A 19,899-nucleotide genomic window follows, 5' to 3' on the forward strand; every position below is an offset into this window, starting at 1 on the left:
ATTTACCAACTTTTCAGTAATGACCTTCAGAATCAAGACTACATCCTTCCCTTTCTGACTCCCACTTACCCTTGGTAAAGGCACAGTCCTCTGTTCGTTTGGAGGTTGACAAGCCACAGAGTAATACCCATCCAAAGAGTTGTATCTCTCACGTAATGATGTCTGATAGACAGATGAGTGCATCACATCCATGGGAGGTAAAGAATTGCTCCTAATAATATCATCTCGTGGGTACATCTGTGGGCGCCAGATGCGCCTGCTGTCATAAACTGGGGCATACATTCCAGAAGGGACAGGAGGAACTGGTCCATACGGCTGCGGAGGAGGAGGTTGGTAAGGAGAATTCAGTCGATCTCGAGGGGGAAATGTACTGTAATGATCGGCATATGGCACGGAAGCAGGTGGGAGGGAGGATTCTGGAACGTTATTGGACCTCACAAAGCGAGGAACACAGGGAGCCACACCAGCTGGTACTGTTGGAGGTGGTGGATAATATCCTTAAAAATTGGAAAAAGGCATATTTAATGTAACCACAAATGACCCAGAATTTTACAGCTTCTAAAACTGTAAATAGTATTGATAAGTACCTTTAGAGAATGAAGAGTCTCACTTTACAAACCTGTTACTGACCCCATCATATTTCTGTGGAATATAATTTCATGTATGACAACCATATTTGCAGATGTAGTGCTGACCCTTTACCATCTTGACCCAATTTGGAAAACGGAGTTTCTCTGCCATTGCTCCTATATATTATGGTATAACTATGTAACTGAAAAGACACCATCTTAAGCACTTCTTTCTATATTAAGTTAAAATACATGTCTCTCAAATAAAAAGCTATATTACTGAAAAAAATAAGGTAATTCCAAAGGTACATAAATAACCATTTCACACTTGTCTTATTCTTTTTTCTTTGGAGAGGAATGTCTGAACACCTCTACCTTTTGTTTTGAGAGCTTGTGAATGACCTGATGCTCTAACACCTAATGGTTTGCTTCAATATAAACATGCACACTGCAACCTAAAAAGATGACTGAAACCTTTCAAAACCATTTCAGAAAGCACAAAGATATGCAAGTGTCTCAGCAGAAGCATGCTATGTCTCTGGGTCTGAATCCTGTCTTTGGATACCCTCATGGATAGGGCATGAGGTGAGCAAGCCTAAATAAATGCAATTAAATGCTAACAAAGGAAAAAGTAGATGAAAGACCTTGAGGTTCAAGTTCTTCTGGATGCTGAGGTACAAGTTGCATAACATACAGCACAAAGAGAAGAACCACCAACACTGGGAGCAAACTACAGGTCCCTCCCATAGCTGGCAATGGACCAGATTAGTATTCCATTAAGTGAAGATTCAGCTGCTATTAAAAAAAAAATCCACAAAACTGAGATAAAAGTTATTTCTCAGCATTCAGGCTTATCTAGAGAAAAGTTCAGAGCTATTTTCGATTCAGTGCTCGTCTCACTCACCTGTCTGTGGATACTGTGGAACTTCATATGACAACTGAGTCCTGGGATCTTGGAAATATTGAACATTATCAGAATGTGGAGGGTAGACAGGTACTCTGGGAACAAACGGGCTGGATTTTGGAGGCACAGAATTAACTTCTGTTCCGATATTAGGAGGACCAGCTGAGGTAGCTGCTGCCTGGCTTACAGGAGTCTTGGGTGGAGAACCAATTTTACTGAAAAGCATTACCAAGAAATCATTAAGCACATCTTTACTTGTTTCAGTTGGTCATCTCTTCATGTACACTCCCATGTAGTGTGGAAATTTGGGCCATGTCATTTCCTCTGGAATTTTATTTTTCATACAATAATTTCATATTATTACTTAAGTACTACCTCTCCTAAGAGAACTCAGAAGTGGATATAAATGTTTTGGTATGTACGCAGAAGCTTACATACCACTTGTAAGTGTATGCTGGTAAAGAGAAAAGAGAGAGGCTTTGAAGAGTTGTTTAGAGGCTCAGTGCTTCCTGGAGAAGTATCTAAAAATTTTTAAGGGAAAACCCCAAAACTAGAAGGTTTTCAGGATTATTAAGGGACTACGCACTACGTACACCTTTCTTGGTTTCAGGAAATGTCGAATTTTGAGTGCAAGCTTTTTCTTTTATTTTTATGTAATAACCCAATAGTAAATAAGACACCAGGCTGAGAACAACAGAATAAAAGATAAAGGGAGAGATTTACCATTTTATCTATATTGCATGGGAGTATTCAACAGCTAAAACAACTGATGCTGGCTCTGACAACTTGAATCCACAGACTTTGTATAATGATATCCGATATCTGTACTGCAGTACAAGATCTTACACAACTTTGCAGCCAGTGAGCACCAGCAACAACTGCAAGCCGGGGCCAGAATTCAGTATCTATTGTTTGCCATCCACAAACTCCATGATAATCTAAAAGCAAAATGTTGTGCTTAGTTATTTTTATGAAAAAAAGTTACCTACTTTTCAGGTAGTGATTCTGTAGGGGATCCAGAAACATTCTGGCCATTGGCTCCAGTCTTCCCTCCCTTCTTGGTGTTCTCCAAAGCTCTCAAGGAGGTGTCCGCACAGCGAGGGATCAATTGGGGAACACCACTTTCTAGATTAGCTATTCCATTAGTACTTGGCACCATCTTCCCTGTTGCTTCAGGGCTTCCTATGACAGAAATTACGTTTCCTGTTGTGGTCGAGACGGTGCTATTTACGCCAACTTTATTTAGAAGGGGGAATGTTCTCACTGTTGCACTGATTTTTTTGTTCCTCAAGCGATATCTATAAACAAACACATGTACAAACACACAAAAGACAGATGATTTTAAAAGTGCCTGTTGTGCAGTTTAATGTATTTGTAAAACTAGCAAAAGGAAGGGGTTGAGAGGAACATGATATCAAAAAATTACAGGACTTTAAACTGGTGCTTATCTTCAACAATCTGTAAATAGAACATCAGTATCTTCCTTGTAACCAAAGATCATCTCTCCTCTTAGAAGATGCATTTCTGTAGTTCTTTGAAAAGGGATTTGGGTGAAAACAGCTTCAAGAACGCATACGTTACATACTATTTAAATAACTCATTTTATTCTTTAATCGATTAAAATGTAGTTAATATTCTCTCTCCTGTAGGTGATATAACCAATGCCTGACAGGCACTGAGCCTAGACTCAGTTTCAGGAAAGAAAATTTTACTTCATATGGGGTAAAATAAAAAAAATAAACCTGGAATTAGTTTACAGATATTGCTTTACTGTACTTTCAATTTCAAGTAAGGAGTTGTCACTTCAAGAGATTCACAAATCCTTCTGAATGAATAAAAGTACAGAAGAAACTGTTTTCAAAATTCTATAGAGGTTGCTTGGATTTAAATTGAAAAGGAAAAAAAAAAGAAAAAAGAAAAAAGTCTCCCACACTCACTTTTCAAGCTCTTCCTGAGAATGAGCAAATGTACAGTTTGTTCCTCTTGGACATCCCCCTTGCTGTCGAAGGTCTCGGCACATACTTGTTTTATATTTGCTATTTGGTTGTGGCTTTAAAAAAAAAAGGCACAAGACATTCCACTTACAATCTAATACACGTTTACATGAAAATAGGCTTCAAATACACACACAAACACATCCATGATATGCTTTTACATTTTGCATCTTTAATCAGAAAAGTAAGGAAATTTCTTGTTGATGGGCTAAGTACTATGCCATTGTATGGATCTTACTACAGCAAGCTCTGCTGCATTCCATATTCAGAAATGTTAAGTTCTCAAAACCTGAATGCAGCAAATAACAGTATCATTAGTTATTCCACAGAAAAGGCCATAAATATTTCAAATCATAGTAATTTCTCAAAGTTGCATCTTTCAGTAAATGTACATTAAGACATATAATGCAACAATCGAATATAGTTACCTGTGGAGTTTCATGGCCTTTTCTACTGTAATTCTGAATGAAATCCACCAGCCCATGTACCACGGTCTTTACAGCAACCATTGCATTTTCCAGCTGCTCCCATGTTGGAGATGCTGCATCTAAAATTATTAACAGCAGGCTTGTGATTCTGTCAATAATTCCAGTAGTATCATAAATAAGAGGCAACTCTTCTAGTACTTCAAAACACCAAGTACTAGGACAGAGCTCAGAGAGCCCTGAAGAACAGTTTATGATGTCATAGAATCGTTAAGGTTGGAAAAGACCTCTAGGATCATCGAGTCCAACCGTCAACCCAACACCTCCATGCCTACTAAATCATGTTGTAAAGTGCCACATCTACATGCCTTTTAAATACCTCCATGGATGGTGACTCCACGACTACCCTGGGCAGCCTGGTCCAATGCTGGACAACCCTTTCGGTAAGAAATTTTTCCTAATATCCAATCTAAACCTCTCCTGACGCAACTTGAGGCCATTTCCTCTTGTCCTATCACTTGTTACTTTGGAGAAGAGACCGCCCCCCACCTCACTACACCCTCCTTTCAGGTAGTTGTAGAGAGCGATGAGGTCTCCCCTCAGCCTCCTTTTCTCCAGGCTGAACAACCCCAGGTCCCTCAGCCGCTCCCCATCAGCCTTGTGCTCCAGACCCTTCCCCAGCTCCGTTGCCCTTCTCTGGACACGCTCCAGCCCCTCAATGTCTCTCTTGGAGTGAGGGGCCCAACACTGAACACAGCATTCGAGGTGTGGCCTCACCAGTGCCGAGCACAGGGGACGATCACTGCCCTAGTCCTGCTGGCCACACTATTCCTGATACAAGCCAGGATGCTGTTGGCCTTCTTGGCCACCTGGGCACACTGCTGGCTCATATTCAGGCGGCTGTCGACCAACACCCCCAGGTCCTTTTCCACCAGGGAGCTTTCCAGCCACTCTTCCCCAAGCCTGTAGCATTGCATGGGGTTGTTGTGACTCAAGTGCAGGACCCAGCGCTGAGCCTCGTTGAACCTCATACGATTGACCTCGGCCCATCGATCCAGCCTGTCCAGATCACTCTGCAGAGCCTTCCTACCCTCCAGCAGACCAACACTCCCACCCAATTTGGTGTCATCTGCAAACTTACTGAGGGCGCACTCAATCCCCTCATCCAGATCAGATGTTAATTAATGGGAATTTTGAAACCAGGAATGGAGGTTATCATCTTAATAGTTTACGTTGCTAGATACGAAAAATATCAAGAAATGTTTTAAAAGCTTGATTTGCATACCTGGATTTGGATCTATGTTTGCCAGCAGCTCTAAATGAGGCCTCAGCCTGTTTAAGTTTGCAGGATCCCCCGTGCGCTGCAAGACAATTGTCAATTCTTGTACACTCTTTGCAAAAGATTCTGGAGATTGGAGCTGAAAACAAAGTGAGCATTAGTGTGCTGCATCTTACAACTGTGAACTACAAATCTTAAAAAGATTTTATTTAACTGGTTCCTAAATGCAATACGTCGTGTCTTCAGATGGCATATAGAGAGTATCAGTGGAGAGAAATTTACTTTCTCAACTCAGAATCTGCCCTATGAAGCTTCATCATAAGACACAAAAAAAGGAGTTAGACTTAAACTACTGGAAAACAAAATGTCTTCATATGAAGAATACACTACAGTGGGGAAAAAACCTTCATTCTAGTTTTAGCTAATATTTGATATGACTAAAGACAAAAAGTTAACTCAAGTGGTTCTTGGATTTTTATTATAACATTTAATAGTCAAATCTAATCCTACAAAGATACTAAAATCATCCCTTTGACGAACCTTGTCAATAATGGATTGCATGTGTGATTTATGTGCCAAGTCACCATAAAGAAGGGAAGACCATTGTTCTGGTGATATTCGAAGTCCTGCTTCCATGGCAATGTGAACAATTTGGGCATCATGTTCTCTCCGCAAAGCCTCATAACTCCGAAACTCTTCTTTAAGTTGCATCAGAGAAGAATCTTCATCCCTTTTAGTGACCTAATAAATAGCAATAGTTGAATACTCCTCTAACAACAACAACAAAAAAAATCTACAAGTCCATCAGAAAAAGACAGTTACATAGGACAAATCACAAAACTATTACTTTTGTGTATTTAGCATATACTTAATTTTCTTCCATGTATTCATCCACTTAGCTAGCAGTGCACAGGCAGAACAGCCAGCTCTTCAGGTTTTTACAGGATTACAGGTGCAAAACTATACAACTCCACTACTTTCAACTAGGAAAGTAATCAGATTTGCTTAAGTCACAGAAGATAGTTAGATACTTAGTAGTTCTACTAGTAGTTTTTGCTACCCAATATTAAAGGATGACTTAAAGAAACAGAAAAGTGTCTAGAAGTGACTTAAATAATAAAAAGGGAAAAAAAATTAAGATACTGACATTTAAAGAACAGAATATTTAACTGAGATCCACTATAAATGTTAAGTAAAACTCTTAGGTTACATAAGACATTTCTCATAAAGGAGAGCAACAGGTCTCACTATTTTAAAGTTTAGTTTAGTGATGTTGTGATAATCATGTTTTAAACTGTGATTCAAAAAGAAAAAAAGACCCATGGAATTAACTTTTCACTCTTCTCCAGATATAGAGTGGGAATATTCAGTTTAAACAACTCACCCCTATATATCAAAAATAAAGGGGCTTCAGTGCAAGGTGGCTAGATACAGACAAAAGAAAAAGGAGCAAGAGTGACAAATGTGTTGGAACACAACGTCAGAGCTCAGGCTGATAGCACTCTCCGTCTACGGTGTCCCCCTCCCATGCCTGGTGTTGGAGCTAGGGAAGTTCCCAGGACTACAGTATTCCAACAGTTTTCTTTAGAATGCTAGGATTGGATTCTAATCTTGGAGAGCACCCAGGCCAGTCTGGCATGTCTGGCCATGGCCTACTCTTATGAATCTAAATAAAGTCAAAAGTGATTACAATAAAACACTTCTTCCTGAAGCAGGCTAGGAGTGCCTACAGAGTCAGGTTTCATGCCTCTTTCAGGAGAGATAATTTCCAGATGATGGGCAGCAGTTAATAATGAGGGCAGTAATTTTGGAATCTATTCTGGTTGATTCCACATGTGACCATTTGTTCCTTTTGCAGGGAATTTTAAATATCAAACAACTACTTCATGACAGTTCTAGATAAAATCTTATAGTCTGCATTATTTAAATGTGTAGAAACAGAATTTCTGTAACATTTTACAGGTGAAAGATATTAATCCTAGGTCAGGTTCTCTGGAGCTGCACTAGTTCACAGTAACAAACTTCAAATATTGGTATTTTACCTTAAAGCATGATGCTCTATACAGTAGCTGCACAACATGACCAATGCTTGTTTTAGAGGCCTGAGGAAATCTTGGTTCTAGCCTTTGTACAACAAAAAGTACCAGAACTTTTCTCGAGAGTGCAGAGCCATCTTCCAGTGCCAGTAATACAAGTTTCAGTGCCTCTTCTTGCATAGCTTTAACACACAAAAATAAAAGATAGGAAGTGAAATACATTGTCAGAAAACAAGGCTATCATATATTAACACCATTAAGTAGGAGTACCTGAAGTATCTTGAATATAATTCCTTATTACTTTTTATTTCACTAATCACAAGAAAAATCTGTCAACATTAAGAAATTTGCTAGTTTAGAAGAAGTATTTAGAAGCACTCTAAGCACAGCAAACTTAAAGAGCTAAGACTAATTTTCAGTAATAAACACATCAGTAGTGCAGTTTTTATACTTTTCTCCACTGTGCAGTCTTGCAGCCTTTGCCATTTTGGACATCTCATCAATGCTACACCACAAAACTCTGTAAAATAAATATGGGAACAGTACAGCAATGCTATCATCAGTTATTGGAATCAAGAGAGGACTAATTCCAGTTTAAACATAATTTTCTTCTCCTTTCTGTGCTTGCTTTAGCAACATTCTTAACTAAGCATTTGCTGTTTCTATCAAAGATATAAACAGGATCATTATAAATTTTAATTTTAAAATATGCTGCAACTAAAGTTAGGCTGATTGTATTTACAACTAAAGTATGAACAAGAGAGCATTTGCAGTTTCCTATCCAATTCTAATCACAGGCAGCAGTACAACCAGCCTGTGTTACAGTTACACTGCATTACAAACTGTGCAGAAAGCATGCTTATTTAATCTTCCTTGCTAGGATTTTTTAAATACTTCCTCACAATTTCAAAGAACAGTTAGTAAGGGGGAAAAAAATCCCCAAAACTTTAAATTGTAGTATTTTTTTCCCCTCCTTTCTCCCTGGCAAAAAGTTGAAAACCAGAAGTAATTACATCTTCAATTGAACTGAAGAAATTTCCAAAGAATGCTTTTTGTGTTAAGAAAAGGTATAGCTAAATATACAGTTGCAGAATCTACAGGTACTTTACCTGGTCCTAGAAACTGGCATCCTCGTGCCCTGACAGCAGCCCAAAGATTGGCAGAAAGCTGCTGAGGATTTTGGTGCTGCAAGATCAGTTCTGTAACGGTTCTCTCCCCCAGTGATCGAGCTGCCCTCATAGCTCTAACCCGACCCTCTTCCTCCACCAGCTGACAATTCACCAGCGTCACAAGCTTCCTTTGCATTGGACGGCTCAGTGCACTCTGATTCAAGCTTGCAACACCTTCAAAGAAAGTGAGAAAAGGCAAACTATTGCTTCTAATCACATAAATTTATCTAAGACAAATAAAAACGTCTAATAGTATGTGTCTTTCCCTAGGACTTGGATACTAGTCACAGGTTATCTACCCTTCTCTTCAGCAACTCTGGGTAATTAGTCATCAAAAAGAATTTTAATTAAAGTCTTAAATTGACATCAAACCCATCCTGTGAGGAAATTTCAGCTTTAGTACAAAGTTAGCCCCAAGAAATATTATTCAATAAAAAAGAATATTTTGTAAACTTAAAATAAAAAAATCAAGTGTCACAGGTGTGAATAAGCTTTTAAAGACGTAAGGGAAAGCTGATTACAAAAATGAGAAGATTATCCCACTGACACCTAAAATCAGCGCTGAAAACACAATGCTGTTAAAAGTAAGCTACATGAAAATTCTGCTGTTCAGTAGACTCACCTTTTCCTCCACTTAATGGCTTTAAGTAGAGTGCCAAATCCTCAACACACTTCTTTGCTACTTCATAATGTTTGTTCTCTCCTACATTACTCAACTTTACCGTCTGATGATCAGGTACCTAAGAAAATGCAAGGGGGAGGAGGGGGGGGAGAAGAATTATATATACCCGGCTGACCTATCTGGTATGCCTATGATGGCACCAACATCACTACTGTTAATTACATAACACTGCAGATGTACACTGCTTTTTAGAGAAGTCGAAGACAGGACCCACCCAAGGCATGTAAAATGTAATAAGGAATAACAAAAAGGACTCAAGATGAGGATCAGGGTGATGAAAGATTATTTCTGTTAGTACTCAACACATTAAGAACAAAGGTAGGATAGAAAACAATAGCCAAGGTCTAATGAGAAGGTACTTAAAAGATGAATGAAGAACACGACTTGAGAGGATGATCAGTGTACAAGATCAGCATGATTTACTACAGAAAGACGAGGGAAGTTAAGACAAAATTAACTGGCAAGAAAATACGAAAAAAATCAAATGCAAAGTTAAAAAATAATTTAAGCATAATTTGGGCATGCTGAAATCCGCAAAGAGAAGAACTACCAAGCTTAACTCGGTGGGAAAAAGCTCAAAGTAGAGTAACAAGGTCAGACAATGAAAATAGGAGGAGTGTTAGTCACAATACATTCAATTGTTTGAAAGACATTTCAAGAAGTTAGGAGACCAGGAAAATGAACGTTGTAAGATCAAGGCAGTGATTTGACACAACCTTAGAAATAAAAAAAATGAAAGGAACATGTGAACTTGAGAAACAAAACCACTTTGACATAGATAGTGTTATTACCAATAGCTGTGTCAAGGCATGTGATAAGACATTAAAAAGCAAAGTAAAAAGCATCTTCTTACTGCATCACCCAGGTGTTATAGCGAGAGTAATATGAAAAACCATATGAATCAGCATAAGGTGAACAGACTTATTTAGTCTCCATAAAGCGCAGTACTGATTATATAATCGCTGTTTTGCCACTGCTACGAGACAGCAAAGGGAACATTCCTGGCCTGATTAGCCAGTGTCTGAAAACGCAACTGAAAAGCCATCATCATGCGTATTTAAAAAAAAAATTACACACACACACACACTTCTGAAACTTGGTTAAACAGCTAGCTACTTTCGAACATGTGACATGTAGAAACGAGATTCCTTGCAAGAGTATGATGAACGAGTGCAATCTGCAGGTTCACTTTTCTAATGACAATTGTGACAGATAATTGTCTATTTCCTAATAGGTATTTTTCTCCAGTCACAGTTCAAGAGCCTTTTTAAACCAGAATGCAGCTTACAACTAGAACATGTTTTCATTTTATGAGAAGAGGATGGTCCTGAAAATGGTTTAGTTGCTTTTAGAGTACATATGGACTTCTAAATATTACAAAGTTAAAGTCTTACAATCTTTTAGACTAAAATGAGGGAAAAGGATAAGCACACGTATTGCAACTGGCATGTAAATGGTAATAACACGAAGTGGCAAAACAAAGAGCTGCTTAAATCATACCTGGGCTCCAACTAACTGGAGGAGTGCAAAGTTTACAGGAAGCACATCGATGTCTGTATTGATGGCAGTCTGGTCGAAAGGACATGCCTTGCGATGAAGCTTGTTCAGGCAGGTCTTACAGACAGTGTGAGAGCAACCTAAGCTGATGGGTTTGTGCACATTCTCATCAAACTCGTTGTAGCAGATTGGGCAGGACAGAAACTCTGTCCACTGAGCTGCCTGCACAGGCATTGTGGAAGCTGGACACTTGTTTAGCAGGCTAGCAGACCATTATTTCACTGTACTATGTTTTGGCAGCTGTAAGTGAATAACAGAGTATTTAAAACATGCTTTCTGCTAATTTAGAATGATTTTTAATTAAAAAAACCCCCACCATTTCAATATTTTACAGAATAAAACCAAATCCTTACGTTGAAGTACTCACAAAACCCCATCTTTGTGTTAGTTTAATAATTGTCCAAAAAAGGCTCATGAACTGAATTAATGCAGACTACCGTAAGTTGAAGTCGAACCTATTCACAATAAATGGCATTAAAGTTCTTCTCACAGGATTAAATACACCTTTAGCATAGGAAGAGGAAGACATTTATTGGCACAGAAAGTGTAAAGGCGTGAATCATGGTAACCATCTCTCACACTATCTCATCTAACCTCAAGTTTTCAAAACCCTGAAAGCACTCCCTGGTTGTAGAATGGGCCTGGGATGGGGAGAAGACACAGATTTTTTTTTTTTTTTTTTTTTTGCAAGGGTGTGTGTGTGTGTTAAAATGTTATTTCCATTTGAAGTGAAGTAGAACAATGCCTGCCTTCTGCAGATCTTATTCAGACTTAATCAGACACCAAAATAAACACAGCTTCACTTTTTTTTTAAAGACATTTTCTCTTTCTGTAAAAGACAAATCAATTTAAAAAAAATCAATTAACAAAAGTTAAGAATCATAAGAAAACACTAAAAGGATGAGAGATTAGTTTTTAGTTTTATGATTCTCTTGTGTTACTTCCCCTTTTTCTCCCAAGAACCCATTGGAGCACTCAAGGGCAGAGATTGCTGTATTCGGTGTTGCTTTTCACATCTCTACCTTACACAACAATGCAACTCCACCTCCATGAACCCACAGTGAGAAAATCTCTGATGTGTTGAAAATCCAGGTATTTCAGACAACTTATGATAAAGTGAGCAATAACTTCAGTTGGCTTGCTATTAAGTCTTTTCTCTTGAAACATGTCACATTGTGCAGTAGTACCATGCAAATAGTTTACATAAATGTATTCCAAAGAAAATATGGATTTATAGAAATTGCTCTGAAAGACATCCCATCTTATACGACTTACATTCTTGAAAAAGACAACAGGCCAAAGAAGTTCATCGGAACCGTTTACATGCAAGCTTTCGTCATGAAGATTTAAATTCACAGCTTCATCTAAGAGCTAAACAGCCCCACCCTTTGCTGCAATGTGCAACGATGTTGACTTTCCGTGCAACCTAGAGACCAGTTAGTTCATTTCAAGGCTATGAACAAGCTTCTCCTACCAGCTTGTTAGAAATGCAAATACACAAATGTTTGAATTACATGCTTAACATTCTATTTTTTTTTCTTCAGTGATGGAAAAAAGGTAATTGTTGTGAGGAAGCTGAGATCTCCCCTCTGCATTTGAATTCAGTAACTCTTTACTGCAATTCCATTGTTGGCTGTGCTACAGTTTAATTAATGCTAAAGTATCGGACCATTGAAATAATTACTAGAACACCAAATAGCCTATCTGTGGATGTATTTTATGTTAATTATGACCATCTGTTTAGAAATCCTATTTAGTACTATGAACATTCAGTGCCCTTTAAGTAACAGGATACTTGTACAAGATGTCCTCATCTCAGTGAGCTTTTCTATATTATGCAGCGATTTTTCCCCCAAATGAATTCCCACAGTAAGCGTAAAATACAACAAACTGAAAGTTGAACCTGTCCATTCAAAACCCAGCTGCTGAGGTAACACTTTCAACATAAGCCAGAATATTCACATGCATTGCACAAAACAGATTTTTATCCAACTTCTAGGAAAGCACAGCCAAAGCTCTTACAGGGATGAAAAAAACCTGCAGTCCTCTTTAATCTGCTAGTGCTATGTATGTCTTTTAACCAAGCAAATTAAAAAAAAAAACAAACCCCTAACAATGAGCCAACATGCCTAGAAAGATTTTTAATTCCTCTGTAAAGAATCCCACCATTTCCTTTAGCACATCTACTTCAGCTTCCCTGCCAAAAGAGCAGGACAAGAGATGCACAGAATCGTAGTGTAAAGCCTTGCAGTAAACATTTTCCTCAAAGCTTTTTGCCAGCGTTACCAGAAATGTCAAGATACCAACACCAACACCACTGCTGACCTAGGAACACTATCGGTGTTTTTTCACCTGTCTGACTGCATGACACAGGTAACAGCACAAACTAGACGACTCTGGGAAATGTGCTACTACCACGACTCACACAGGGAAAAGTTTAAGAAAAGGCTAGTACACACACAGCTCAATTGCTAATATGTTGTTGGTCACTGACAGTCTCCTAATAAACAGTCTCTATTTCCACACTGCTCATTAATTATGTCGAATGCAGGAATCTCTGCTCTGAGACAGCACCCACATTCAGTTTCCACAGATACTTCAGAGACTTGCAAGCAACAGCCACCTCTCTATTTACAAGCTTTTAAAATATAGTTGTCTGTTTTCCTGACCAGCACAGAAATGAAACACAACAGATTCTTAAAGCGTGCACTACCGATTTTTAAAGATGCATCTCAGAGTATTTAATCATCCTAAATGACAGATTCTACTAAGCATGTGTTGACCTTCAGATTTCTTGACAGGAAAAAATCTAATTAAATCAGCAAACAGCTGGGGAAAGCTCTGAACCCCTAAAACTTCAAGCAGCCATACACAGAGGAAGTCTCCATACTCTATTAAGCATGCCAGCTATCCTGCCATTCTTGCAGTCCAGCGTGTTAAGAAAACAATCTCATGTCAACTTCTACAAAAAGCATAAGCCAAATGTTTAATAGATTCTTGCTCCTTGTCAGAAACAATGTATTTGAGGGATGTCTTCTTGAAGAACAAATTGCTCCAGTGCTCTAAACCGAGCAAACACAAGGAGGAGAGCATAATAAAGAAGGTAAACTAGAAATCAGTTTGGGTTTGTTTTTACCAGGCAGTATACTCAGTTAGTACAATTACCCTTGGTCTACCTGTTCACTCTGGCAGACGTGCTATCTGTATCTCTACACATACACAGGGCTTCTCTTCCCTACTTCCCTAGTAGGTTAGGCTTCCCTAAGTAGAAGCACCCTGCAAAAAAAAAAAAATCCCAAAGAAATGGCCGAGACAGAAACTGGCCAAACATACAAGGTAAACAGTTTGAAAAGACATGGTAGTTTTTACTTAAAAAATGTTTACATAGTATAGTTACAATAAATTTTATAGTATTACTATTAGAAACAATACTTCAGATGACAAACTGAAAAATGCACAAGCTCAGAAACTACATAGTAAATAAAAACTATTACATTTGAGTAATTTTCCATTTCCAACACAGTAACATTTTCCCACTGCAGTAATTGTTGCAATGAAGTGGAGTAACAATGATAAATGACGGATTTTCTCATGATAATTTTAGACCAGAATATTTTTATGAAATTGGAAGGGGGGGGGGGGGGGAAGGTGAAGCCCCCAAACCTTTCTTGAATAGCTGTACCATATACAAATGATGGAAGTTGTGAAATTTAGATGTTCTTATTTTACATTAATTTGTAGCTAGCTAATCCCATGACAGTCTTTATAACTAATTCAAGTCATTGTACTTACTGAACAACCTTTGGACATGATAAATATAATTTAATCCTGATTTCCTAAAGAAACTAAGCTTAGGTGATCATGCTTTCTATTAGTCTGTTCCTCTCCCACGTGAACCTCAGGAGCCCTGGACCATTTTTGAGCAAACCTGATAGAGATGCACCACATATGAAATGTATATACATGCCCTGAAAATTGGTATCTGGAAAAATTTCCAAATTCACACGCTTCTCAGGAAAGGCTACAGCACGAGGCTCAGCAGTTATCTATCTGTCTGTCTGCTTTTCTGACCTGTCGGCATAGACACACCAGCCAACCAGAAGCCAGCCAAAAAATTTTGTTCAGATATAATAAAGGGCTATTTGGAACACAGGGACATGACAAATCTGGAGGAATTCCAACAAACCTTTAAAGACAGAGGGCTTGATCTATGAAGAGCAATGTTGAAGATTTGGCGCTTGGCCTCCAGAGTTCAGTATCAGTACTCGTTAAGCAAGGCAAGGACTAGCTAATTAGAAATTCTGATGACAATGCTTTATCTTAAAGTCTGCCTTTATCCAGAGCGTTGAGGCCTAACACCAGAAGGAGACGTTGACTTCTCCACACCAGAAGTTAACAACCTCGGGAGTTCAACAACTTTACACAAAAATAGGGATATTCTTTAGTTAGTGGTGCTGGTGTTGTCTTACATCTTACTTCAGTGACTAGATTTCTCACCTACACTTAAGAGATACAAATTCAATTACTTTTAAATACTTTTAACCCATGCTTTTACAAAGAAGCATCCAAACACACACATTTAGAGATGGGGCAATTTCAGTCCCTCCCCTTGAAGCTATTCCTCACACATAGGACTGAATATTCACCCAAGACAACTGCAGCCTAGTCTTCAGCTGCCCAAGCAGACAACTTGCATTTTGCTTCATTTTAAAAGATCATTTGTGCATTTTCACTACTCAGTCATTGGATCAAATCTAGATATAGTCCTTTGAGCAAGAAACAAAAAAAAAAAAATCAGTGCCTCCTCCCCAGCTACATGCCCCAGTTCCTAGCTAGCATGGTGAGCATGGGTCTCAGTCTAAGAAAACTTTCTTCTCTTCACAGTGAAGCAGGTTCAACGCAAGGTAGGGAGCGATCCTCGTCAAAGCTGCGTATTGTCCGGAGTCAGGGCATTTACCAAAATGCGAGATATGCAAGTTTCATATCCCTTTTCAAAGGAAGGGTTGAAGGCTTGAACTCAATTGCCCCGTAGCCTAGGCAAATGCCTAGGAAAAAAAAGCAAAGCAGCAGTTATCACCAGCAGCCATGTTTCTGAACAGAAGTGGCAGTCTTGCAGCTCCAGGTTAGGTCTGCTCTGCTCAGGCCTACTTGATCAGGTCCCTTGTGGGACACACGCAAAGGAAAGTCTAATAAGCAGAGCATGCATGACAACGCGACATGGAGTAATTCTGTCAGTGCTGAACAAAGGAAAGTCTTCTCTACAGATGAAGGAAAATCTTGAAAAACTTGTGGGACTATATGGCATTTTCACAAATTAAGGTAGTCCAATTACAATCCCACTGTGGATTTAAGCCTAAATCTTAGAATTCAATTGATTTTTAACCACTAAATTCAAGAGTCCTTGATATTGACTAGCTCTTAATATGGACTGCAGAGATCATGGTATTTTCTAAGTGATCTCTATTATAATTTCCCATTTATGCAGATTAATCGTTTGTTTGCACTACAAGGAGGTAGCTTTTTCAAGCCTTCCTTCCTAAGTTACGTAGTTCTGAAAGCATCCTGACTGAGTCAAAAACTTAGTGTCCATGTAATCAAATTATCAGTATTAAATTATTCTCTGAAGAGGCTAGAATCTTTTATTCATTTCTCTTCAACAGCCATCATCTACAGATCTAAAAAACTAGCTTTGTTAAGGCTTAGAAAAGGGCCAGCCCCATAATAGCTTTGCACCATTCCGCTATGACGGCTTGAAATTAAAATAAATCCTCTTTACAGAGCAGACTTGCTTATTTCTGCACTCCATAATATCTGTCACATGTAAATCTCTATATCACGTGCAAATTCTATATATAAAGCAGAGTCTTTAATGACTATTAAAGACAGTATTTCAATGCAATTTTTTCACTGAACATTAATGCTACTGGGAGCATCTACAGATTTAAATTTCAGAAAAGTTATCAAGACAAAACTTGGTGACTTACTAGAATATATATCTCTATCCAGACTACCTTTTGCCAAAACACCTACGGGATGCTTCACTTGCTACCTTCTTTAAAAATTAAAGGTTAGATCTCCTCTGCCTCCCTAAAACATGTGGCTGAAGAATAATTCCCTATGAACAGTGGTATAATTCACTAATACACATTTCAGTTCATGGTTGCTCAGTGACTGCCAAAGTTCACTCAATTCAGAGGTAAATCCCCCCCCAAGTCAACACTAGAGCTAGCGTATCCTCAACAGTTCACACCTGCTCCTTCCTGTTCAAGTGTTGCTAGCAGAAATCCTGTCACTAGATTTTAAAAGTTTCCAGTATACTTATGTAATGCCACCATGGGGGTTTTTTGTGTTTCGTAGGTGTCACTGAAAGGAGAGTTTGTCCTTGCCACAAGCCTGATACCAATTCAGCTCCTGTAACAGTATTGACTTTTCAGGGCTAACTGAAGGGCAAATAAATGAAAAATTTTCTTTGCTACCAAAATCAGTTGAACTTACACTGAATGCAGAGAAAGGGAAGCTATCTCTAAGCAGATCTATTTTGACACAATTACGTCAAGAAGAGATACAGTGAAGAATTCCTTACTCTTCATTGATATTTTCAGAGCATAAGGGCTCTCATGTATGGCTTAGTTCCCCATGCCTTTTTTTTTTTTAAACACGACCTCCATGCTTCAACTATACATTTTACAAAAGAGAAATTCCGTATTCTAACATTTTTCAAATAATTTTAATAAAATACCAATTCCATTCTGAGACATAAGCACAAAAACACGGGGTTCCATCAGAGTCAGAAAGCCTGTTTAAAGTTTGTACAGAATAGCTTGATATGCCCACAGAGACAGATTTTTCTCCTTTCATTAAGTCTGTCCAGTCAGTAAGGAGAGACTACTTCTATTCATCCCATTAAGGGCTATACAAAATCTTACCAAACAAAACGCACCAGACACCTAACAAAAATGCTATTAGCTATTACCCTCTGGATACTGTAAATATTCTATCTATTGTAAATCAACAAAGCCTTAAATAAAAAAGATCAATACTCAAGGCTAGGACTTAAGTTTGAGACATCTGAAGCACTGACACTAAAATTGTTGGAATTTAATATTTTTGAGAGAAATGGCCATGACCTCAAACAAGACAGGAGCATGAGTAATAAGAAACCTTTTCTTGTGGAAAGCTTTGCTTACATTGCAGAAACAAGAAAAAGTTCATTAACAAGGCATGCAGGTCTCGGGAAAGTGATTAATTACAAAAATTAAGAATTCAGTGCTTCGCAGAATAATACTTATACTAGCAACACAAGCTTCACTTTCTAGAATTTCCACAGATATTTAACACAGACCAAAGGTCAAATAACAGTATTTTGATTTAGAAGATCTACAATTGTACTTGTTGGTTCTCATTTAAAATGAGAAAATATTTTCTGCCACAATTACAAAATGTAGACCCTTGTACTCCAAAAAGTTGTTTTTAATTTTTGTTTCAACGTTATGATATGGCTATAATGGGCATGAAAGAACAATCACAAGAGTAGCTACAGGAATTACAATTAAACCTAACCAAAAGCCTAAGTTTGCACTTAAAGCGAAACAGACCTACATGGGAAATTTTCCTGGTTGTCAGCCTACACTTTGTCATTATTTTCTCTCATTAAAGATACATGCCATTCCACTGAACCCCGACCGTAACTGAATACTCACCACCCTCCAATCACATTACTGCCCTTTTCTATGCTTTGTGCTGACTTCTAGGCTAACTTAAAATCCCCAGTGCACCTCAAGCATCAGCAGAACTAAGACACGCTTTTCCTGCTCAGTTGTTTTGGTTTTTTTTCAAGACACGTTAAACGTGACATGATGGGTGCAGTCCTAGGGCCTATTTTCCACCATGACTCTTCTCCACCATTACCCTAAAGCACAGCTCCACACGAGTGGGAATACTCATGATACCGGTGCAATTCCCCCCCGTACTGGAGGACACCACACAACAGGCTGCTTGGTGCTGCGGCGTCCCGAAAGGGCTGCCAGCGAGGTAACCGGCAGCCTCACCGCCTCACGTTCGCCGGTGCCAGCACAGGGAGCGCGGAGCAGCCCCGGCGCCCGCCGCGGGAAGGCCCGGCGGGTCTCCTCGCAGCCTCGCCCCCCTCCGCCAGGCCGCTGTCAGCAGCCGCCGGCCGCGCCGCGCACCTGTGCCCGGCCCCGGCTCTCGCCGTCATTTCGGAGCCGCCACCAAATGGCTGCCCCGCGTCCCCCGGCTGGCCTAGCGGCGGAGGGGGAGGGGGGGGGGGGGGGGGCGGGCGGCAGCCCCCTCCCCCGCGCCGCAGCGGCAGCCGGTACCCGGCGGGGCGGGGGCGCTGACAGGCCGCGCTCGGCGGGCGAGGCCCGGCCCCGCTCCCCGCCCGGATTCCGCAGCGCCGGGACCCCGCAGGGCGCCGGGAGGGGGGGGGGGGGGGAGGGGGGGGGAAGGCGGGCGGGGCCCCGCCGGGTCACCGCGTCCCCCGCGCCGGCTGCCCCCGCCCAGCCCGCTCCTACCTGCGAGGCGCGGGCGGCGGGGCCGGGAGCAGGCGGCGGCCCCGGCCTCTCACACGCCATGGGGCGGGCAGCGCGGCGCGGCCCGGCGGAGGCAGCGGCGGGGGCCTCGGCGGCGCCTCCTCATCGCGCTGACAGCCGGGAGCGCCGCCCCGCCCCCTCTCGCGAGACCCGCCCGCCGCCGCGCGAGAGCCCAACGGCCGCGCCGCGCCGCGCCCGCCACCGCCCCGCACGTGACCACCGCGGTGGGAGGGGGCGGTCGCGGGGCATTGTGGGAGCTACCATCGAGACGGCGGCACACACGCGCAGTCGGACGTGCCCCGCCGCTGTGGGAAAGCGGCAGCCATAGAGACAGAGTGGCAGAGCAGCCACCGCCGCTGCCGGCGCCCCCTGGCGGCCCGCCTAGCCTCGGTGGCGCCTCAGCGGCTCCTCGACGCTCGCCGCCCCTTCTTCACTGCTAGTGTCGATTATTTATTCTCCTTTTGAAATTTTAATTAATGACTTTATTATTACTAGCGCTCAGAAGCATGAGGGGATTGGAGGGCCTCTCTGGCGCACGTCGCTTGTCCCGCTGCCGCCCGCCACAGCTTCCCGAGGAGGTGAGAAGCGAAGCTGCCACGGGCCCGGCGAGGCCGCCTCAGGGCCAGCACAGTACAAAGGCCGTGTCGGGAGCCCCCGGGGTGCTGCTTTGCCACAGGCCACCCCAGAGAAAAGCCCGGGGGCTGCACCTCCTTTCTCTGTTTGCTCACAAAGATC

The 19,899-nt window shown here is 40.9% G+C and overlaps 2 protein-coding genes and 1 non-coding gene across 5 annotated transcripts in view; all 3 read right to left on the reverse strand.

Moving 5' to 3' along the window:
- The window catches only part of RC3H2 (ring finger and CCCH-type domains 2), a 32,042-nt gene extending 12,732 nt beyond the window's left edge, over positions 1 to 19,310 (reverse strand). For 2 of the 3 annotated variants that reach the window (XM_075520125.1, XM_075520127.1), the window contains exons 1-12: positions 19,147 to 19,309; positions 10,559 to 10,855; positions 8,999 to 9,116; positions 8,317 to 8,550; positions 7,214 to 7,389; positions 5,712 to 5,912; positions 5,178 to 5,310; positions 3,896 to 4,014; positions 3,411 to 3,523; positions 2,463 to 2,771; positions 1,474 to 1,688; positions 70 to 497 (exon numbers count right to left, since the gene is read on the reverse strand). In XM_075520125.1, coding sequence (XP_075376240.1) covers positions 70 to 497; positions 1,474 to 1,688; positions 2,463 to 2,771; positions 3,411 to 3,523; positions 3,896 to 4,014; positions 5,178 to 5,310; positions 5,712 to 5,912; positions 7,214 to 7,389; positions 8,317 to 8,550; positions 8,999 to 9,116; positions 10,559 to 10,789 — 2,277 coding nt within the window. In that variant the 5' untranslated portion in view covers positions 10,790 to 10,855; positions 19,147 to 19,309. Of the gene's footprint in view, positions 1 to 69; positions 498 to 1,473; positions 1,689 to 2,462; positions 2,772 to 3,410; positions 3,524 to 3,895; positions 4,015 to 5,177; positions 5,311 to 5,711; positions 5,913 to 7,213; positions 7,390 to 8,316; positions 8,551 to 8,998; positions 9,117 to 10,558; positions 10,856 to 19,146 lie in introns of all 3 variants that reach the window. The other variant, XM_075520126.1, reaches the window with a different exon arrangement.
- Positions 1 to 19,899, reverse strand: part of PDCL (phosducin like) — a 96,686-nt gene that overhangs the window by 24,097 nt on the left and 52,690 nt on the right. The window lies entirely within an intron of this gene.
- On the reverse strand, positions 5,398 to 5,513 carry LOC142418386 (small nucleolar RNA SNORD90). Its single transcript, XR_012778274.1, has one exon. It is a non-coding gene; the product is annotated as a small nucleolar RNA SNORD90 (small nucleolar RNA).

This window comes from Mycteria americana, chromosome 17, assembly GCF_035582795.1.
Source record: "Mycteria americana isolate JAX WOST 10 ecotype Jacksonville Zoo and Gardens chromosome 17, USCA_MyAme_1.0, whole genome shotgun sequence".
NCBI lineage: Eukaryota > Metazoa > Chordata > Aves > Ciconiiformes > Ciconiidae > Mycteria > Mycteria americana.